General features: G+C 39.6%; 1 protein-coding gene across 1 annotated transcript; it reads right to left on the bottom strand.

Annotated features, from left to right (window-relative positions):
* Positions 1 to 910: 910 nt before the first annotated feature.
* Positions 911 to 17,740, bottom strand: HACL1 (2-hydroxyacyl-CoA lyase 1). Its single transcript, XM_088521194.1, has 17 exons — positions 17,620 to 17,740; positions 16,457 to 16,561; positions 14,949 to 14,989; positions 13,660 to 13,740; positions 11,843 to 11,915; positions 11,283 to 11,360; positions 10,731 to 10,825; positions 10,063 to 10,175; positions 8,612 to 8,747; positions 7,550 to 7,655; positions 6,197 to 6,280; positions 5,835 to 5,936; positions 4,784 to 4,938; positions 3,288 to 3,446; positions 2,536 to 2,643; positions 1,746 to 1,932; positions 911 to 1,317 (listed from the first exon to the last, which is right to left on the bottom strand). The coding sequence occupies exons 1-17, from the start codon at positions 17,683 to 17,685 to the stop codon at positions 1,285 to 1,287; spliced, it is 1,722 nt and encodes a 573-aa protein (XP_088377320.1). The 5' UTR covers positions 17,686 to 17,740; the 3' UTR covers positions 911 to 1,284.
* Positions 17,741 to 19,178: the final 1,438 nt, after the last annotated feature.

Here is a 19,178-nt window from a genome sequence, read left to right as displayed (position 1 = left end):
AACATTTTTAGTGGTGCATTTATTTTATTCTCTCTTCTCTACCTCTCATGAAGGAAAGACTGATGATAAACAGGTATTTCTTAGAGTATAGACTCAAACAAGCATTCACTGCCATTCTATTAGTCTCTCTTACATCTTCTTTCTGCACTATTTCGGGCAGCCTAGAGATTCCTGGAAAGAACAGACACTGAAAGCATTTTCATTTATATTAGTGTTTGCCATAAATAGCTGGAAGGGTCTGCTTTACTGAGCATCTCTTTAGACCTTGACCATCTGGTTTCCATCACATCATCAAAAGAAACAGCCAAACTCTGCTTCAGAAGAGCTGATTTTTGTTCATTCCAGTACTGTTTTAAGTAACAGGTAGAACTCAGGTTGCCTCAATGAAAACACCTGATGTGATCCCAGAGCATCAGTAAGGATGGGGGGGCTGCGGGCTTCTCTCCTTATTACTCAGGGAGGAGTCAAGCCCCTTAAATAGCATAAATATATTCTTGTTTCTGATTCCTCTAACCTCTGTTAGAACTGTTTTGTTTTCAGACTGTTTTTGTCAGCCAGCAGCCCCCTTAAATCTATCTTCGTGATGTCAAACATAGTATCAAGGGATTGGTAGCAGCTGACAAAATGCTAAACACAACCCAAATATAATAAATAACAAATCCAAATTAAAGGAGACACAGGATGAAAATTACTTTTTATTGATTTTTCAAGCATAAAACAAGAATTTTTGCATTTGCTTAACCAAAGTAAACGATCTCCCCTTTGGTCAGTACCAACATCATCTTTTATGGACATTTTGTATCATTATAGTGTATTGTGCCTAATCACTGCAGCATAAAAATAATTCGCTGATAGTTAAAAAGATTAAAACCAGTAAAATCTGTGAGAAATCCAGTGCGTATTTTCACTCTGAATTTATTGCAGAGGACTCCCCCAGACCATAAAAGCCCTGCCTGCTCCACAGGCTTGCACCCCTTTGCGAACTGAATCCACTATATGGGTTGTAGCTTTTTGTACTTCTTACCTCTCCTACAGATCTTACTTCTAATGGCTCAAGAATCCGTTTTTCTGTGCACTCTGCTAGGAAGTCTGGTATACATTCAAACGCGTCTTGTTCATTTTACAATTACTGATATTAGAATAATCTTTAAATGCTGAGATTAAGTTATAAAACCCTCATTTGTTCCACTGTTTATAGGAAATTCGGCTGTGCCCGTTCCACTCCTGGGAGCCAGTTTAGTTTTGCTTAATGCATCGCTTTGCAGCACCACTCTCCATCTTCCATTACATGTTGGAACGAGTCAGCCAGGGAAATTCCTAGAAGCAAAAAACAAAACAAAACACAACGGGCAAACAAAGAAAATCAGAACAGAGAATAGGAAAATGGGGTACAAATATGCACTAACTACCAGATGGAATCTGCAGGAAATGGAAGACTGCTCATAAAAATGTTCTTTGTCTTATTTGGTCTGTCGACTGTCTGTTTGAAAAGAACAACTGTCAGCTCTGATAACAGCAATTAAAGAGCCATGCATTAGTAAGGATCAATCAAAACATAAACAACCCAAAAAAAAGCATGTGGGGTAGTGCGAGTGCCCCAGCTCCCCTATCTCCCTCTATCTGCAGGGAATTTTCTGCCTTACAAGCACCTCTGACTTCTCAGCAGTTTCAGGGATGCTCCGTGAGGATTTGTCAGGCTTGCCTATGGGAAGCTTGTGGAAGAAGAAAGGGCGGCAGCCACACACCTGCTTCTTCCTGTCGGAGCGCGGGTCAATCAGGACGTTTATGAGGGCAGGCGTGTGCCCGTCGGCCACGCTTGCCTTCAGCGCGTCCTGCAGCTCCTCTGGCCTTGTCACAAAGTACCCCTTCCCTCCAAAGGCAGACATAATTCGCTCATAGTGCGCGTTTGGCAGGAGAGAAACAGGAGGTGCACTGTGACAAAATGGAGAGCTCTGATTAATGGCATTGAAGAACTGCCAGGATCACCAATTCCAATTATTTCAGCACTGATTTTAAGGCAGGAGATGATTCTAGTGCTGGCCTGATGGAGTCTTCTGGGCTGGCGAAACTTTGTTTCCTACACAGCTTACACTAGGTTACTGAATTACAGCATTACTGACGTTCATGTTCTGGAGACCCTCCTGAGCAGGCCTTTAACTGAGCTCTCTTCATACAGGGATGAAGCAGAAGCCCATCATAAAACCACGACATGAGCTCAAAATGTCAGGTAGTTTTTGAGGTTATCATCATTCTGGAGCTTTGCTCACTGTGTACTCTGAACTATGGGGCCCGCTGTGCTTCAGGAATCTGAAACGACTCATGGAATCATCTCTATGCTACACTGTTGTATAAACAGTAACCTGTAAATAGTGCAGTTGCTTTGGATTTATACTATGTATTTAGATTAACTTATTGTAGAATTAAATTCACTTTGTGACAAATTTTCATCTGGATCAGGAAACATTAACAGTACATGGAATGATCGATTTGGTTACCTCTTCCTTAATTAACAGGACACACTTTGAAGACACTCACCATGTAGCAGGATCTCCAGACTTTAACATCTCCTTCCAGGCATCTGTATCCAAACCAGTGTAAATCCCATTATTATTCACTACAATAATCAGGATTGGTAAATTGTATCTTAAAAAAAAAAAAAAAAGGAAGATTATTAAAACACTTGCACCTGCCTGCAAGTGTTCAAGTGTTACTTCTCATTAAAAATACAATAAAGCCAATTCTGCATGAAATATGATCTATTTGCCACTGACAATACATTATGTCACAACAGTAGGTAGAGAAAAATCACAGGATGGCCGAAATGGGAAGGAACCTTTGGATCGTCTTCGAGGAAGGAGACTCCACAACATCTCCGGGTAACTTTTTCTGGTGCTCACAGTTACCCCCAAGGTTTTCCTTAGACTGAGGTGGAACCTTGCTAGGTTTCAGTCTGTGACCACTGTCTCTGTCCTGTCACTGGGCTCCTGAGCTTTCTGCTCCGCAGGCTGGACAGTCCCAACCCTCCCAGCTTTTTCTCATACGAGAGAAGCTCCAGTCCCCTTTGCTCAATTTCCTGCTCTTTGGGTCGGACTGTCCTGGAGCTTGGAGGAAACAAGCCTTGAATATCAACCCAGCTACATGTAAATGACTATGACTATGTGCAAAATGACTACGTGGATGCTCTGGCTTGTTTTCCATGAGTTCAGGAATACCATGTCTCCTTAGCCTTCTAGTTAATTTTATTATGGCAATACACGAAGAGGGTTTTCTTGGAAAAAAGCAGCTACCTGCAAATAGTTTCCAATTCCATGCCAGAAAATCCGAAAGCACTGTCTCCTTCTATGCAGATCACTCGTTTTTCAGGTGTTCTGTCTTTAGCCACCATTGCAGCAGCTATAGCAAAACCCAGCCCGACTCCCATCGTGCCAAATGTACCTGCATCAAGTCTGGAGGAGAAAAAAAACACAATATCTCTATCCCTTTAAGCACAGAAATTTATACAGTTCCATTAATCCACGATTACTTATCTTTAAGAATTTATCATATACAAATACTGTTTCATAGAAAACTGGTATAGAGAGGTACCAAGTATTCATATTATTATAGTTTTTACTGCTTACCTGTAAAGGCTGCTTTTTCAGTCAAACATTAGATTAATATTGCAAATGTTTTAACAGAGATGCACATACTTGAACTCTAATTAAAATAAAGTAGCTATTAGCAGGAATTCTTACACACTACTAGTACTACAACAAAGAAAGAAGCATTTTTGTGTGCTTTTAGCTTGCATAGTAGCAGTATTTCAACCACATTCAATTACTGTAGAGATAGGCAGACTACATGAAATCTTTCTGTATTTAATTCTCTGAAAATTTAACTAGAAGTCTGAAAGCCATCAGCTAAATTATGCTATTCAAACTCTAGTCTTCTGTTCAACTTTTGAAAATCAAATTGCAAGATGTAATTAAGTTAGATCTTTTCAGTCAGAAGCACATAATGGATACAAAAGTACATAAAGAACCAGATTATTCTAGGGTTAACTTTTCAAATTCGCTTTCACATATACACAAGATTATCTGAAAAGACAACCATTAATATCACTTTGTCCTTATTTAAGAGATGAGCAAACTCTTCCCTAAACTTCAGTGAAAGTATGTTTTACTCTTTCTTCACACAAAAAAGTTTATTTTTGACAGTGTTACTTTAAGATTTAAGACTGTAAGATTTATAATCAGACCAGAGGTTTCACAGAAACCTCAGCAGAAAGAACTCACTTTTTGCTCCCACTCAAGAAACAGCACTTAACTCCTACTCTTAATCATTCTGTGTGGCCTAGCTTTGAGACACACACCAGCATTTCCAAATTCGGGCTCCTACATTCCAGGCAAGTTTACATGAAAGTCTCAAAACAAAATCTAGTTTTCAATATCGTTGATTCATCTCGAGTTCTCCCTATACGCGTGCAACATATCAAAGAAAAGATTTCACCTCACAATAGGACTCCAAACTATTTTTTTTTAAGATGCATTTACCATTCATTTTGAGCACAGATAAAAACAACCACATTAGGGAATTCAATATAATACTGGACAGGACACTTGTAGAGAGGGTCCCCTGACTTAAGCCTTCCCTCTACTAAAGCCCAAGAACATATTGAACAAATATTTAAAATCCTTCAAAAAGAACTACAAATCACCTAGACCATGCTACTTCTTGGCTATGTGAAAACATTCTCTATATAAATCTAGCCCACTGGGTGAGCACACGAGAGAGAATCCCTCACCTTTGACGAGGTTGGTAGTTTGGGAGCGCAGTGCGGCCAATGTCCATGGTGTTTGCTCCCTCGCTTACCAAAATGCAGTCCCTGGGTATCAGATCTCTGATGTGACGGAAGACCGTGTAATAGTTCATAGGCAGGGATTTTTGTAGTTCCAGCCCCTTAAGAGTAAGGGATATTAATAACTCCTAAGCACATAATAAGGTATAGAATCGAGAAGTACGATAATACTGTGGAAATAAAAATGTTCTAAGACTGAAAAATATCTGCCTCCCATGCACTACTTTGATGCTTGAAGCCAACAAAGTCACTCTTACTGCACCTATGTATTTTGATGACACAAGGTATTTATCAGAGGCTTGCTCACATCAGCATTCAGCTCCCTCAGCTTCCTCATTATCAACAGGAATTTACTATTAACTCAGTTAATCCGAGATGGACATGAATCTATACACACTGATTTGACTGTTAATAATTGTGAGTCGTCACTTAGATGTTGGGAGGTAATTCAGAAAAGGTTGTCTCCTTAGAAATACCTATTTTAGATCCTAGTCTTGCAAATAGGCACCTGAACTTGCAGAATATGAGTTAACTTGTTTATAAAAATCAAGTATATACTACCTATGCGTTGGATTTTAGCCTTAACAGCTACTTGCTTTTAATACAGATTATATTTCACCAGCTTTGCTAAACTGTTGCACTGAAATCTGCACAACTACAGAAGAAAACATCTTCATGCAAGCTAGCTTCCACCCAGACCACCTACCCACTGCATACAAGCCATGCTCACAACACAGCAGCTCTAGATGTGGTCTGCTACTAGTTCTATGAACCCAATTCCACAGCCCAGTGAACTCCACACTGTACGCATTTTAACAAAACACAAAATACAGACACAATTTATAGTTTTCTACACCAGAACGGTAGAGAATTTCAAAGTCTGGGTGAGATGAAGGTCTTAATTGAGGAGTCTGGACACAGATCAGACCTAAAGCTAACTAAACATTAGTACTGTTAAAGAAAGAAACCTCCTCTTGTTTCTTTAGTACAATACTACCTTTGATTTTTCTTCATTGCTCATTATTTTCTCTCTTAGCTTCTTCCACCACTGTGAACTGGATGGATACTTCCATCGTCTTTTGCTGAATTCTTCTAAAAGCTAGAAAACATTAAAATATTGTATGTTTCTTTCAACATATCCAAAAATATCAAGAGCATCAAGAATAACGTTATCAAGAAAGATCCCAGCGCAATCACAATAACAGAGAATAGGACCTTTAACATTAACTCTGGGACTAGACTGGATGCACAGCATGATTATGTTGCCTGAGAAACGGCTTCCCTTTAAGATTTAAGTTGGTGACTTCCTTTATGTAAGTCAAAGAAACCAAAGTCAAACAAGAGGACACCTGACATTACCTGTTTAGTCACGGTGTTTATGTCACCTAATAAACTTGCAGCTGGCCTCACATTATTCCCCAGCTCTTCTGCACAAATATCAATCTATATTAAAAAAGAAAAAGGCACAATTCAAAGTTATTAAGAGATTTCAGTTCAAGTAGTTACAAAGACAAACATTTTCTAACAATGCCTTTATGCTTTGTAAAGCCGTAAAGATAACTGTTTCTAACTGAAGTACCATCAAGAAAAGCTTTTTAAGCTAAAAAGCTTTTTATTTAAAATAAAGATACATATCTTTAATATTAAAGTTAATAAATATCCTTATAACCTACTGTCTGCTTCCTTCATGCTGTTACACACTGTGTAGAGCTTTAGTAGAACAGGAACAAGAAAGCAGCGAGTTTTAGCGGCATTTGTACAAGAACTAGAACCCTATTATCTGAGAGTCTTTGCACGATAGTAATTTTCTCATCAAGAACAGTTTGTGAATGCTACTTGATGGTAAAAACTTGGCTTATAAGAGAAAAACGGAAAGCAAATGGTGAACACTGAGGGAACTTTCCAATTTTCCTTATCAATAACTTGAGACCCCTAAGGTTAGGTGACATACTAATTTATCATCATGTTTCACAGACTATGAACTGAATTAGTATTTTAATAGTAACCTATGATAGATAATTAGTATTAAACAAGTGGAATTCTAGTTGAAAAACTATATTATTCTTCTGGAATATATGTGGAAACTTGGAAGCTGTGACTAAGTTCACCAAAAGCAGGCCAGTTAGCACAGTGAATCAACTGCTGCTCCTGGATCATAAGCTCTGAAGGCAAAATTTTAAGGACAATCAATTTAACAATTTGTCCTTCTAAGAGCTGGCAGATTGCCAAATACACTAATTAGTTAAATAGACTTTCTTCTTCTCTTCCCATTAATATTTCTAAGAGACTGGGTTTTCTGAATGACTGACACGGGATCAGAAGGTTGTTTTATTTCAAGAAGTCCAGCTGGGTGAGCAGAAAAACAGGCTCTTGCAACTGCAGGAAAATTTGATCAACAGAACTCCATATATCACAAATCTAACGTTGTTTCAGTTAACTACACAGAATGTCTGTCCTCCTCATTACAGCAGCACTACGTCCTTGAGAGCTAGAACAATTCTGTAAATATTTTCAGAAAATGCAAAGTAAAACACAAGAAAAAAACTCAAAATAATTTCCTCAGAACTACTGTACCTATATGCATGGTATTGCACTGTCCAAATGCAAGTACAACTTCCTCTGAAGTCGATTACTAAAATATTTAACAATAACTACTCTAGGTGATGCTATAACAGAGCATTTCCTTCACTGGGCAGTGGTTTTCCTACTTGCCTGAATAACCTTTACATCTTGTCGAAACCTTGGTGGAAGGCCAAAGTGCAAAATCCAGTTCAGCCTGGCACCAAGTAATATGATTACATCAGCATGCTGTAATGCCCTAATAAAAGGAAATGAGAGAATCAGATGAGGAGAAAATACTGTTAAATTTAAAAGTTTTCAAAAGTAGAAGTAATCCTAATTGTCACAGCAAACCCACGAAAAACATGCAAGTAATTCTTCCATCCTCTGAGCTGTTTGCCTAGCTAGCTTTAAGAACCCAAATTCTTTTGCATCAGTCATTCATCAAGGCCATTCTTGAATTCTGGAAATTAAGAATGTATTACTCTTTTACCAATGCACTGAGTTTTGGACAGGACTCATTACACTAGAAGAATAACCAGATGCTATAAAGGTAATGACGTCAATAGGAAATAGAGAGTGCCAAAATTAAAGATTGCCTTGGACCTCTCAGTTTAGCTCTTGTTAATTTGCCTTTCAGCTGAGTCCACAATATTTGGTATATTCTTTCATTCTTCATTTCTTCTAAACACCATGCTTAACCAAGGTAAAGCTATGATACTCAACTGTGATCAAATGTTTTAACCTCAAAGGATACAAACGTCCACCAGTGACTCCATGCCTACTCATACCCATGGCAGCCCTTAAGGTTCATTCATATCAATTTTCCCACAGTCAGAAAAAGGCTCTTATAAATGTGTCTTGTCTAATGCATTAAGTTAAATATTTAATGTAAACTGCTTACCAGTTTCATTTTATGTTATGAAACACAAAATAACATTGTTGGTCCATCTACTTGCCACAGGTGTCTTAGTTATAGAAATTGGCGCTCAGACAAACATCTTCCTGACCCGTATTCTAAGCAATATCAGAAGCAATCTACCTATAGTTGTTGCATCTTTCTACACAACATCTTCAGGGCTCTAAAATAAGGGGAAAAATGTAGCTGAAAAGACTTTGATGTATGTGTTTTATCTTCCCTAGTATTTGGAAAACACCACAATCCCTGGTTATTTCCCAGATGGTAGGAGATTAGAAGCCTCGCTTCGCATTTACGTGGATCTTGCTGCAGCCACACAGTTGGGATGGTTATCAGGTACCACTCCTTTTCCCATGGGTGTAGGCAAGAAAGGCAGCCCGCAGAGGTCCACCAGCTTTCTGACGTTGTTCTCAGCACGTGAATAAGCAGCACCTGAGTGGAAAAAAAGCGACTACTTAATACTAACTCAAGCTGTGATCTTTCTGTAGTTCATTTTTCAACAGGCACTTAAATATTTGACTAACTTCAGTATGTGGACGGTCTCAGTGACTTTAAAGCACTCATATACAAGTGTGGCTAAAAGCATTACTGGACTAAGGCCTAGAATAAGAGAAAAACGTGATCCCAGAAATGTACTGCACTCACCTAAAATTTCAATTAGTGATTACATTACTGGCAGAGAGAGAACTACTTCCTGTTATGAAGACTGCCTGCCATCCTTCATTCTGGAGAACTCAAAATATAACCAAACATTAAATATTTGAGTTCAAATCTCCCAAATTTTTGATGGAAGGCATTTCAAAACTTCAGCTGAAAATATCTAGCCATTTCTAAGAGGCAGGGTAGGGAAAAATACAGTTTTGTTGATCTTAACTGACAGATTTTTTTCAGTGAAATTCTGTGTTCTGGAGTAGAGACTTCTCTAGTAGAAGGCATCGTGTGCTTTCTTGCTTCCCCTGCGTATGACATCACGTCACATGCTCCACCTACCCAGACTGGTCTAATTATGAGTTTTTGTTGAAGAAAAAATGTTTCAGATAGAAGCTGGTGAAGATAATTTTTCCTTCCACTTATTCACAGTCAGACAGGTCTTCAGGAGAATGGCCCGACTGAAATTGTTTATTGTAATTCGGTTAGTAATGAACCTAATTGCAACAGAAAAGGTGTAGTAACTGCCATTCTTCAAGAAAGAAAAATAAATAAATAAATAAAGAGGACCACACAGAGAAACTTCCAGCTTTAGGGACACCTCCACTGACAGAATGCAATCTCAAGTTTGTAACAGCATCAACTGATGCTGTGTGGTTTCACGTCCTCCCCCATTAGTAGTCTGGCACTTTTAGCAAATCCATATGGCAAAGTGACATTTGATTAGATTCTTGCTATAAATGCCAGACAGCATTAGACAGATATAAGAGAGAGAATATCCCTTCCGTATTTTGAAATAATTTGTTTGGAATTTTGGAAGTGATCTGTGCGAACCAGCTCCACACGAGACAAACGCTATCTAATTTTTTCTATTAACACATTCGATTAATGAATTTTTCTCGTAGTTTAGATAGACTATTCTGATCGTCTTGCAAAAATGTTGCTTTTCTGCAAGCAGAAGACTTAACACCAAGCTTCAAATAAGCTTTTACATAGAAGGTGAAAAGGAAACAACTAAGGTTTATGGGGAAAGGAACCACTTTGGCCATTGTCCTTGTCCCACCTCTGTACAGTTCCAAGCTGCATCAAGGCAAGCTACCTTTGCCAACGATTAAGAGAGGCTGCTCAGCCTGAACAACGACAGACACTGCTTCAGAGATGGTGGATTGCTCGGCCATGCTGAGGGGAGGAGGCAGGCAGCATTCGACGTACCTGCAACTCGAGGAAAACAAAAGGGGCTTTTTTAGAAAGGTGCAATGCAAAGCAAGAACCATCAAAAGCTAAATTCTGTCTGTTAGAATAAAGCCACACAGTTGTTGCACACAGTGTTACAGCATTTATCAGAATCATAGAATCGTTCAGGTTGGAAGGGACCTCTAGAGATCATCTAGTTCAACCCCCCTGCACACTCAGGGTCACCTAGAGCATGTGGCACAGGATTGTGTCCAACAAGGGATATTTTGTAAAATAGACCTTGACGTTATCTTGTGTGCCAATCTAATATTAGGTCTATCTCAGAAATTAGAGTGGAATCATTGTATTAGCATCACAGTGTTTTGTTTTTGCACATTTCATTACAAAATATAACCTACATTACATGATGGAAAGTTTTATCTAGAGGCTGGATTTCAAGTACCATCACTTCAGTCTTATGACAGATAATTTAATCTCTTGTTCTTGCTTTACAGTGAAAGAAAATTTAGAACTTAAAACTAAAGTTTCTTTTATTGAACAAATTGAAAAATAATGGATATAACCTGCACGCACTTGACAGAGCTCTTATCCACCTGAAGATTTACAAAATCCCCAGGTATGTCAATGTAGCAGGAACCTGGGCGACCATATATGCTGGTCCTTACGGCCTAGAAAATAAATGATCACAGTTTTAAACATCATTTGGAAAGATTTAAAGAAAATGTTTATACTTAAAAGACAACAAAGAAAATCCTTCAGTAGTTGGGAAATGAATACACTGCTTTATCTTGCTAATCCATCACCAGGAAAGCTCTCATAGATTGATTTATACCAATATATTTAAGCTTTGATAGCCATTTACATTTCCCCTCTATGCCTGTTGAAGCATTCCCGTGGATGCACAGTATTAGACCGTAAATTCAGAATCTGCTTCTGACCTTCCATAACACAACTTGCAGGAAAAACCTTGCTTACTGCTAGAGAGATTTGCTCAATCAGCTATAACCTACTGACTAGTTAACTAGTTTGCAGGATCAAACTAGTTACAGTAACAGCTATTTGGAACACCCCCTCACACACACACACGCAGACTGCTACTTGGTGTTTTCTTATTATTTTTCATACCTTTTCAATAACAGCAGGAATAACTTCTAGGCTGCTTGGACGGACAGTTAATTTGTTGTACAGCCTACCAGCTTCAACCTAAAATGAATAAAATGCATACAGCCACTACATTGATTTATTAATTTTTTTTTCCTCATTTCTCACTTCAGCATGAATAAAATGAGAGACTGCCATTCAAAAAGTAAACAAAACTGCAGTTCCTCAGCTGGTAGAAACTGTCAAAGACGTACTCAATGGAATGAATTAAGTGTTTTTATTAAAAAACAAAATATAGTGCTTATTTTCTTGAGAAGTTTATTTTGCCTTCTTTTCTACTTCAAAACAGACAGGTAACATCAATTTATATCAGCTGAGAATGTAGAACAAAGTATGAATTCTAGCATGACTGTGCACAGACACATTTCAAATACATCAGGTGTGTTACATAGGTTCAATATTAAACCAGTAGAGGGAGTCAATCAACAGCATTGTAAAGAGCTAGTGTGGAAACTGTTCCTACTAATCAACACACCACCGATTATTTACCTGAAACCTTTCTGAAGAAAGGTATGTCTGTGTACCTGTGGGAATTCTTGGAAAGCTCCCATGGTTTCCTGATTCCTGTCAGAAGAGCCTCCAATAACAAGCAAAGGCCTAGAAAAGCAGAAAAAAAAAGTGTGGTGTGAGAGAAAGGACAAGAGCTGCCAGTATTCCAGTGATCTAATAAGGACTAAGATACTTGCTTATAAGAGGCAACACAAAGTACACAGTATTAGAACTAGGAAACAGTAAGAAACCAATCTTTACAGAAAGACTAGGCTCTCTTTATACACAATTTGGAACTCGGCGCAAATTAGATGAGCTTTTGACAGCAGTCCCTCCTGCATTCAATTTTTGCAGAAAACAACAAGACCAAATTGATGAGCAACAACTTAACATGCTTATAAAGCATCCTATTCATAAATTGATTTATATCTATGTATAAACAGTGTTGGTTTACAATACAGGCTATATATTCCTTCAGCATACGCTTTTATTATGAGTTACACAAAACACATTAAATTATCCTCCTACAGTGAATGAAAACCAGTCTCTCATTTTGCAGGTTGAATTCAAATGCCATGAAATACTAAATGTCCCATCAGTAAGAGAAAGTCGGCTTATTTATACACAGTAAATTCAGTAGCTATCCAAGCTCTTTCTCTTAAAGCAATTTCTCCTTACATACCGCTTTTTCTTTGACTATATTTCTCTATACAGTATGTTATGCTGAAACACAGAGTGAACACAGAGTGAACTAAAACCATAATCCTTGGGAATATCTGGATATAAATCCAAGCTTCCTAACCAGGCTACTTTTCCCCCACAAAATGGAAAACTCAATTTTAATCCTTTGACACACTGAGATTAGAACTTTAGTCCGTCTCATATTGTCAAATATTCTGCCAAATGAGGTCAGTGATTCCTTCACCTTTTGCCAAGAGTACAAGTTTACATGAGATAAAGTCGGGTAAACAAAGATTATCTTAGATAAAAAGCTGTTTATGGTGAAAGGGAAATGTCCCCTGAAAATCAAAAAACAAGTGCTATGAATGCTTACTGCTCATAGCCAAATACATAACTGTTCAAAAGCAAAGTTTCTGCATAATCTATTTTATCTAAAGTCATGCAGAAAAAGCAAGACTTCAGCCAGCAACTTATTTTTTAAAAAAAGTCTGAACACCAAAAGTCTTCCCCAAAAGTCAGAAACTTCATCTCTTTGACGAGGGTTCAATAATGGAAGTCCTATCAGCTATCGCTAACACTCCAAGTCATGTGCGCTTGATATTACCAGACCTCCCACCTCAAATACTTCACACAAACAGCTTTTAATGGCAGGCCAGCTGAAGTTGCTATGTGGCTCTGAAGCCTTGGGGGAGTAAACGCTATCACTCTGTGTCACCATTCATCTCAATGCCTAATTACTCCTCAAAATGCCTGTGTGGGGAATAAGAGCAGATCTTAACAATGCAGTTGTCAATTTGTTCACATGAAAAGGAGTAATTGAAAGGCACAGTAGATTTTTAAATTTAGATTAACTACCAAAACACTTCTAAAATCAATGAAATATTAGAGGCTGAGTAATGTGTTCATTTTAAATGTATGCACGCAACCTGTATTCTGATATTGCCTGACTGCATATATTGTAAAATATATGCATAATGTGGCAAGAGAAAGAGAATTCTATCCATAAGAATATAAAAGATTAAGTTAAATTACTTTTAGGGTACACTCATTACTTTCTCATTACTTACTAGAGAAAAAAATATCCCATTCTAAATACTGTAGAGGCCAATATCTGCATCAAATAACAGCAGACAATTATTAGACTTTTAAAGAGAGAACGTAGTTAGATTACCAGCAGTTCAGGTTTGCATTTGCCATCCCACCAAGGGCATGTAAAAAACCTGGACCGGACACTACAAGACATACTCCTGGTCTAGAGGCAAAAAACAGAAAGAAACAAAGAAAACAGAAAACAAGGAAAGTGAGCACATGGAACACCAAATAGTTCACCAACAAAGTGATAATAATACATCTTAACAAGATGTATAGTAAATATGAAAGTATCAAATATGAAATTTTTACTTGTCCTATCAAAGTGCATCAATTAAAAGGGATATGTATGAAGGACTAAAAGACAAAGTAATCATAAAGGATATTTAGCTATATTAATCCTACTGAAAAAGTAAGTGAGTAATTGGAGACCTCTATATGATTTTACAATACATGCAGGCTCATCCTGTTCAGCCTTGTGATCATACAGTCCCTTCTTTCTTTTATCACTCCATTATCCAATGTTTACAAGGAATTTGGTGGGCTACTTAAATTTTCATTTTGATTTTTTTTTTAAATTTTACTTTTGCACTATTTATCCATGAGGATAAATGAGAAAAGCTCACAAGGAAATACATCTGATTCGATCCAAATTTTCTTTGTTATAATTTAATTCACGGGCAGAGGCACTTCTTATCCCAGATGATGAGATGAAAATTATCTTTACTGAACACTTCTCAGTAGGCTTACAGAATCTTTACATAGCATATCAGAAAAAAATCAGTTACAGAGGATTGTTCAGAGGAAGAAAAAAACAGAAAATTGTATTACTCAGTTGCAATACTAGAAGACAGAATAAGGAAGGATCATTTGGATCATCTGGTCTGCATTTGTGAATAGGCAGACACCAAATGTTTGCTTTAAAAAAGGATTCATGAAATACCCAAGTGCATCCATAAATGATACGCCCCCCTAGTGCTACGCCACAGGAAGAGGTGAGACTGAAGACATGTTCTCAGTCTCTGTGTTAATGAGAACTTGCTGAATAACCCTAGATGATGAGATTAAGCAGGTCCACCCAGTTGCTACAAACTATGTTAGCTTCATTTCTGCTCTTCGTAGCAGTGGCCTTAAAATACTATTCAGAAATTAAAAAGGAAAAAGAAAATAAGACTGACATTATTTTATGTATTTAAATACTGAGCTTGAGTTCCCCCTTATGTCTTGACTCATAAAACAGAAATACTGATTAACTGTGGTAACAATTAGTTTTAAAATAATATTTCATTTTAATTGCCCTACATATGCACATGCACACACACAAAAAGCAGCACCAAAACAGAATAATGTTCCTGGTTTCCTGAAACATACCTGCCAGTCAAATATCCAACAGCAGAGGCTGCATAACATGCCTACGGAAAATAATATTAAATTAATTATAAAATTATCATTATATAATCCATTTCATGATACATTATATACAATTTTCAACAACAATACAGAAAACAAGCAGGCACAGATTTTCCCCTGGTCATCAGAGCTTGTATTGAAGTAGAAGCACACTTTCCCCTCCCCATTGTAATGTGGGTTTTGAAAGGGTAATAGGAAAAAATCCTAAAGTTCTTCTCCACAATTCAGGCTCCAAGGTATTAGAACAAGTGTATTTATGATTTAAAAATAACAAAAACAGACACCTCTGCCTCTCAAAAAGGGAGGAAAAGCGCAATAAGTGAGGAGTAATTCTAGCGAGCACATACTATTAGGTGATTTTACGTAAGATGTATTGACATAGCTTATGAACAGTGTGTTTCTGCACTATCGTTGTTGTAACTTGGTCCTGAACACCTACAAATATTATATCAACGGTCATAGAGTAAAAACATTTGTAAATGTTCACACAGAAATGTCATCAAATTGTTATCTAATTCTTCAGTATCAGTGACATTTTTCATCTTCATATCAGAAATTTATGAGAAGTAAAAAGAGATTTTTCTGAATTGAATCTATATGTATTTTCAGTTCTATTATATTTCTAGCTTTGTTACAATCTCTTGTCTTTAATAAATTCTTGTATTTGACAAATGATGGTGTCTCAAGTTCAGTGCAACTAACTCCAGAATCTGAAAATACCCTGGATATCCTTCTAGTAGTCAATCACAGTTATTTGTTGAGATTTTAAAATCTCTGTTATGAAGAAAGAAAATGTAATTATTGAAATCATCCAGGACCAATTTATGAACAGGAAATCCTTCCTCCTGGGAAACCCCAAGGACAGGGCAGACAGCACTTTTAAGATCACTCAGCAATAACCTCTGAGCATCTTCTGAGTTAAACATATATCTCAGCAAAAAGGAAAGAACCAGCTTTGTATGCAAGAAAGGCCTAAAAGTGGATTTAAATACTACTAATTAGAAACAGAATAACAACATTGCCTATTTGGGGGAAATAAAAAAGAAATGACAGCAGAAAAAAAGTTTGAGAGATACTTGGGATAGATAGCTACAGATAGGAGAAATCCTGCATAAGCCTCCATAAAAAGTGACTTAACATGAGCCAATATGTTACTCTGAAAAGACAGAACTGATTTCTTCCCCCATAGTGGAACGTTTTGTTCACATTCTTTTTCTCCCTATCTTCCTCCCATCTTCTCCCTTAAGGGAAAAGAGAAACAAAGGCATGTAAAAATGGAAAAATACCCACTGCCATTCTCTTTTATTCTGGAATTACCTCAAGTGCTTCTCTACAGCTTCTTTAAAATAATAACCGAAAATTACTGGCAAAGACTACATTCTTTCTAGTAAGAAAATGTAAATTGAACTTTTTTTCTATTCTAAAACAGCAAAAGGAAAGGATGACAGAGAAAATAGACATATACTTACAGCTTGTTCATTTCTCATTCCTATATATTTTATTCCAACTGCCTGGGCTGCAATTGCGATTTCAGTGATAGGAATGCCAACAATGCCAAACATGTACTCAATATTCTGAAAAGAAAATTGTCAAAATAAATTACAATAATGTCGAAAACACAGCTTTAATAAAGAAACATGGAACATGGTGATGCCAACTACAAAAGCAATCTAAAAGTTTTAACAACCTATACACTCACATTACAGCAAAGCCTCAAACTTTGTTCAGTTACCTTTACACAGAAAATCAGCGTGAGAGCAGAGCGAAAGCACAACTTGCCCTGCAAGAATTTTACCCAAATCAGCCCTACCTTGTCAGGCTGCTGTGGGAGGCTGTGTGACTTGAGACTTGCAGCCCCCAAGTCCAGAGCTCTCACAGCACCCAGCCCAGCTCCTCACGCTCATGTTGAGCCCCCTTTTGATGGGCCACCCCTTTCTCGCCAGGTCTCTGCTACTTCACCTTCTGCTTTCACAGCACATCAGCAAAACTGAGATCTCAGGCTGGCTACTTCTGGAGACTATTATTAGTGTATCATGGTTCTTACAGTTTCACCACGCAAAATAAAATGTCCTAAGAAACAAACCCAAGGTATGATACCTTGCCCAGATATACGTTGGTAAGTGTTAAGCTATTTTTGTGTCACTGTTTTTTAGGTTTATTTATTTATTTATTTATTTATTGCGTGGGAAGGTTTAACAGCCGGGTCGGCGCTGCCCGATTTTGCAGACCACGTACAACTTCGGTGGGAGCTCGGCTGGAAGCGGCACCCGTGCGCGCCAAGCCCGCCCCAGGAGGGCAAAGGCGCTGGCGTTAACCGCCAGCAGCCGATCGGCCCGCCGGGGTATCAGCAACGCGCTCGGGGCCCGCAGGACGAGCGCCAGCCGAGGAGGCCAACGGGCGCTCCCGAAGCGCTAACGGCCGCTCGGCGGCGCCACTGGCGACTCATTGGACTGCGCAGCGCCACCTCCCCCTTTCCCACGGGACTCCCGCGGAGGGCGCGGAGCGGCGGCGCGGCGGGTGAGTGCGGCCTCCCCACGGGCCGGGTCACGGCGGGAGCAGAACCCGCGGCCCTGCGCTAGGAATGGCGTTCCCCGTAGGGGAAAATACCCGCGGCCTCCCCCCGCGCTCTTACTTGAGCCTTGAGGGCCTCGGCCACGAGCTGGGCCCCGCTGACGGCCTCGCCGCCCGCCGAGGCCATGGCCGCTGCGCGCAGCCCCGCGCACGCCGAGCGCGGAGCGAACAACCGGCTCCGCCAGAGCCCGCGGCCGCCCCCGCCGCTCGGAGGGGAAGGTCGCGCGCGGCTGACGGGCAGCCCGCCTGGCCAATGAGGCGGCGCAGGGGGCGGGCCTAACGGCGGGGGCGTCCCGCCTCTGGCCTAGTGGGCAAGGGCCACGGCGGGGAAGGCGGGCGGCCTTCCATTGGCTAGAGACCAACCAATCAGAGGATGGGGAGGGCCCCCACCTCCCGGAGCCGCCGGCAGGGGGCGCTGCGGGAGCGTCGGGCTCGGGGCCGGCGGCCGTTCGCAGCGGCGCCCGTTGGGCGGCGGCAACGGCACCAACCGTCGCGGCGGCGGCGTTAACAACGGCGCCAACCGTCGCGGCGGCAGCGCGCGCCTGGCCCGGCTATTAGACGAGCGTACCTGACGCCTGCAGCTGCGGGCGGGGAGATGGCAATAGATACTGGAGCCATGTCTCTTCTGCAGATCCCAAGCGGAGGATCCCTTCTCCCTCTCCTCGGCGCTGCGAGGTCACGCCTCTAGTGGGAAAGGGTGGGTGGCAGAGGTTGCTTCCCCGCTGTGTTGTCCCTTGTGCCACCATCTGCAGCTGCTCGAGCTGAACCGCTAAATACGAGCAGCCTTGGGCCCTGCATAAACCGGAGAATATGCGTGTCTCTGGAGTGAAACTCAGTGTTGAGGTTGAGCACAGCTGGGCTGCAGGGGTACCAGTTGTGCTTGTACAGCGAAGCACCGGAAGCTTGTGAAACCTGAAGAACCTTTTCTGAAGCTCTCTGTATTTGAACAGCTTTTCTGGATAAAAGCCAGGAAACTAGAGAAGGTTACATAATGCGTTACATGCAGAGTAAACATTTTTCAGAAATGGAAATGCAGAAGACCAGTTTACACTGAGCTAGGACTGTGCTGTTAAAAATCTCCATAAAAACTTATGCAGTAAATATTGTAGCAAGATATAGCACAGCGTTAAAAAAGGAGTTGACAGGAGGATCAGTAGAAAAAAAAAACCACTATATTTTAGATCTATGTAGACAGACTGCTGCATTATATATTCATTATATACATATATTATAAAAATACTTTTGTCAGTAAAATACAACATAACCTGTTCATTTTCAGTAGCTTTCCTAACTGTAAGAGGCTTCCCACCTCTTTTCTCCTTTCTGATACTGCTTTGTACACTTAGACTTTTGCATTGCAGAATTCTGATTGGATTTCATTTGTAAAGCTAGAGAGCAGCATAGGGCAAAACAGGATCTTCTGTTCTTGATATGCATTGTCAGATCACCCCGTGTAATTCTTATTTCTCTCAGCATGCAGAATAGCAAAGGCAGCTTACTGTGCATCACGTCTCGAAAATATTTATATAAACTGAATACGTTCAACACAACAGTTTACAGATGACAGTGCTTTATTCTGTTTTCGATAGTGCTTTAGGTAACTTGGACATATTAAAGTTT

This window comes from Tinamus guttatus, unplaced genomic scaffold (genome assembly GCF_059628265.1).
Source record: "Tinamus guttatus ecotype Peru unplaced genomic scaffold, ASM5962826v1 Tinamus_guttatus_pri_ptg000115l, whole genome shotgun sequence".
Classification (NCBI taxonomy): domain Eukaryota; kingdom Metazoa; phylum Chordata; class Aves; order Tinamiformes; family Tinamidae; genus Tinamus; species Tinamus guttatus.
This window is presented reverse-complemented; position numbering and strand designations above follow the sequence as displayed.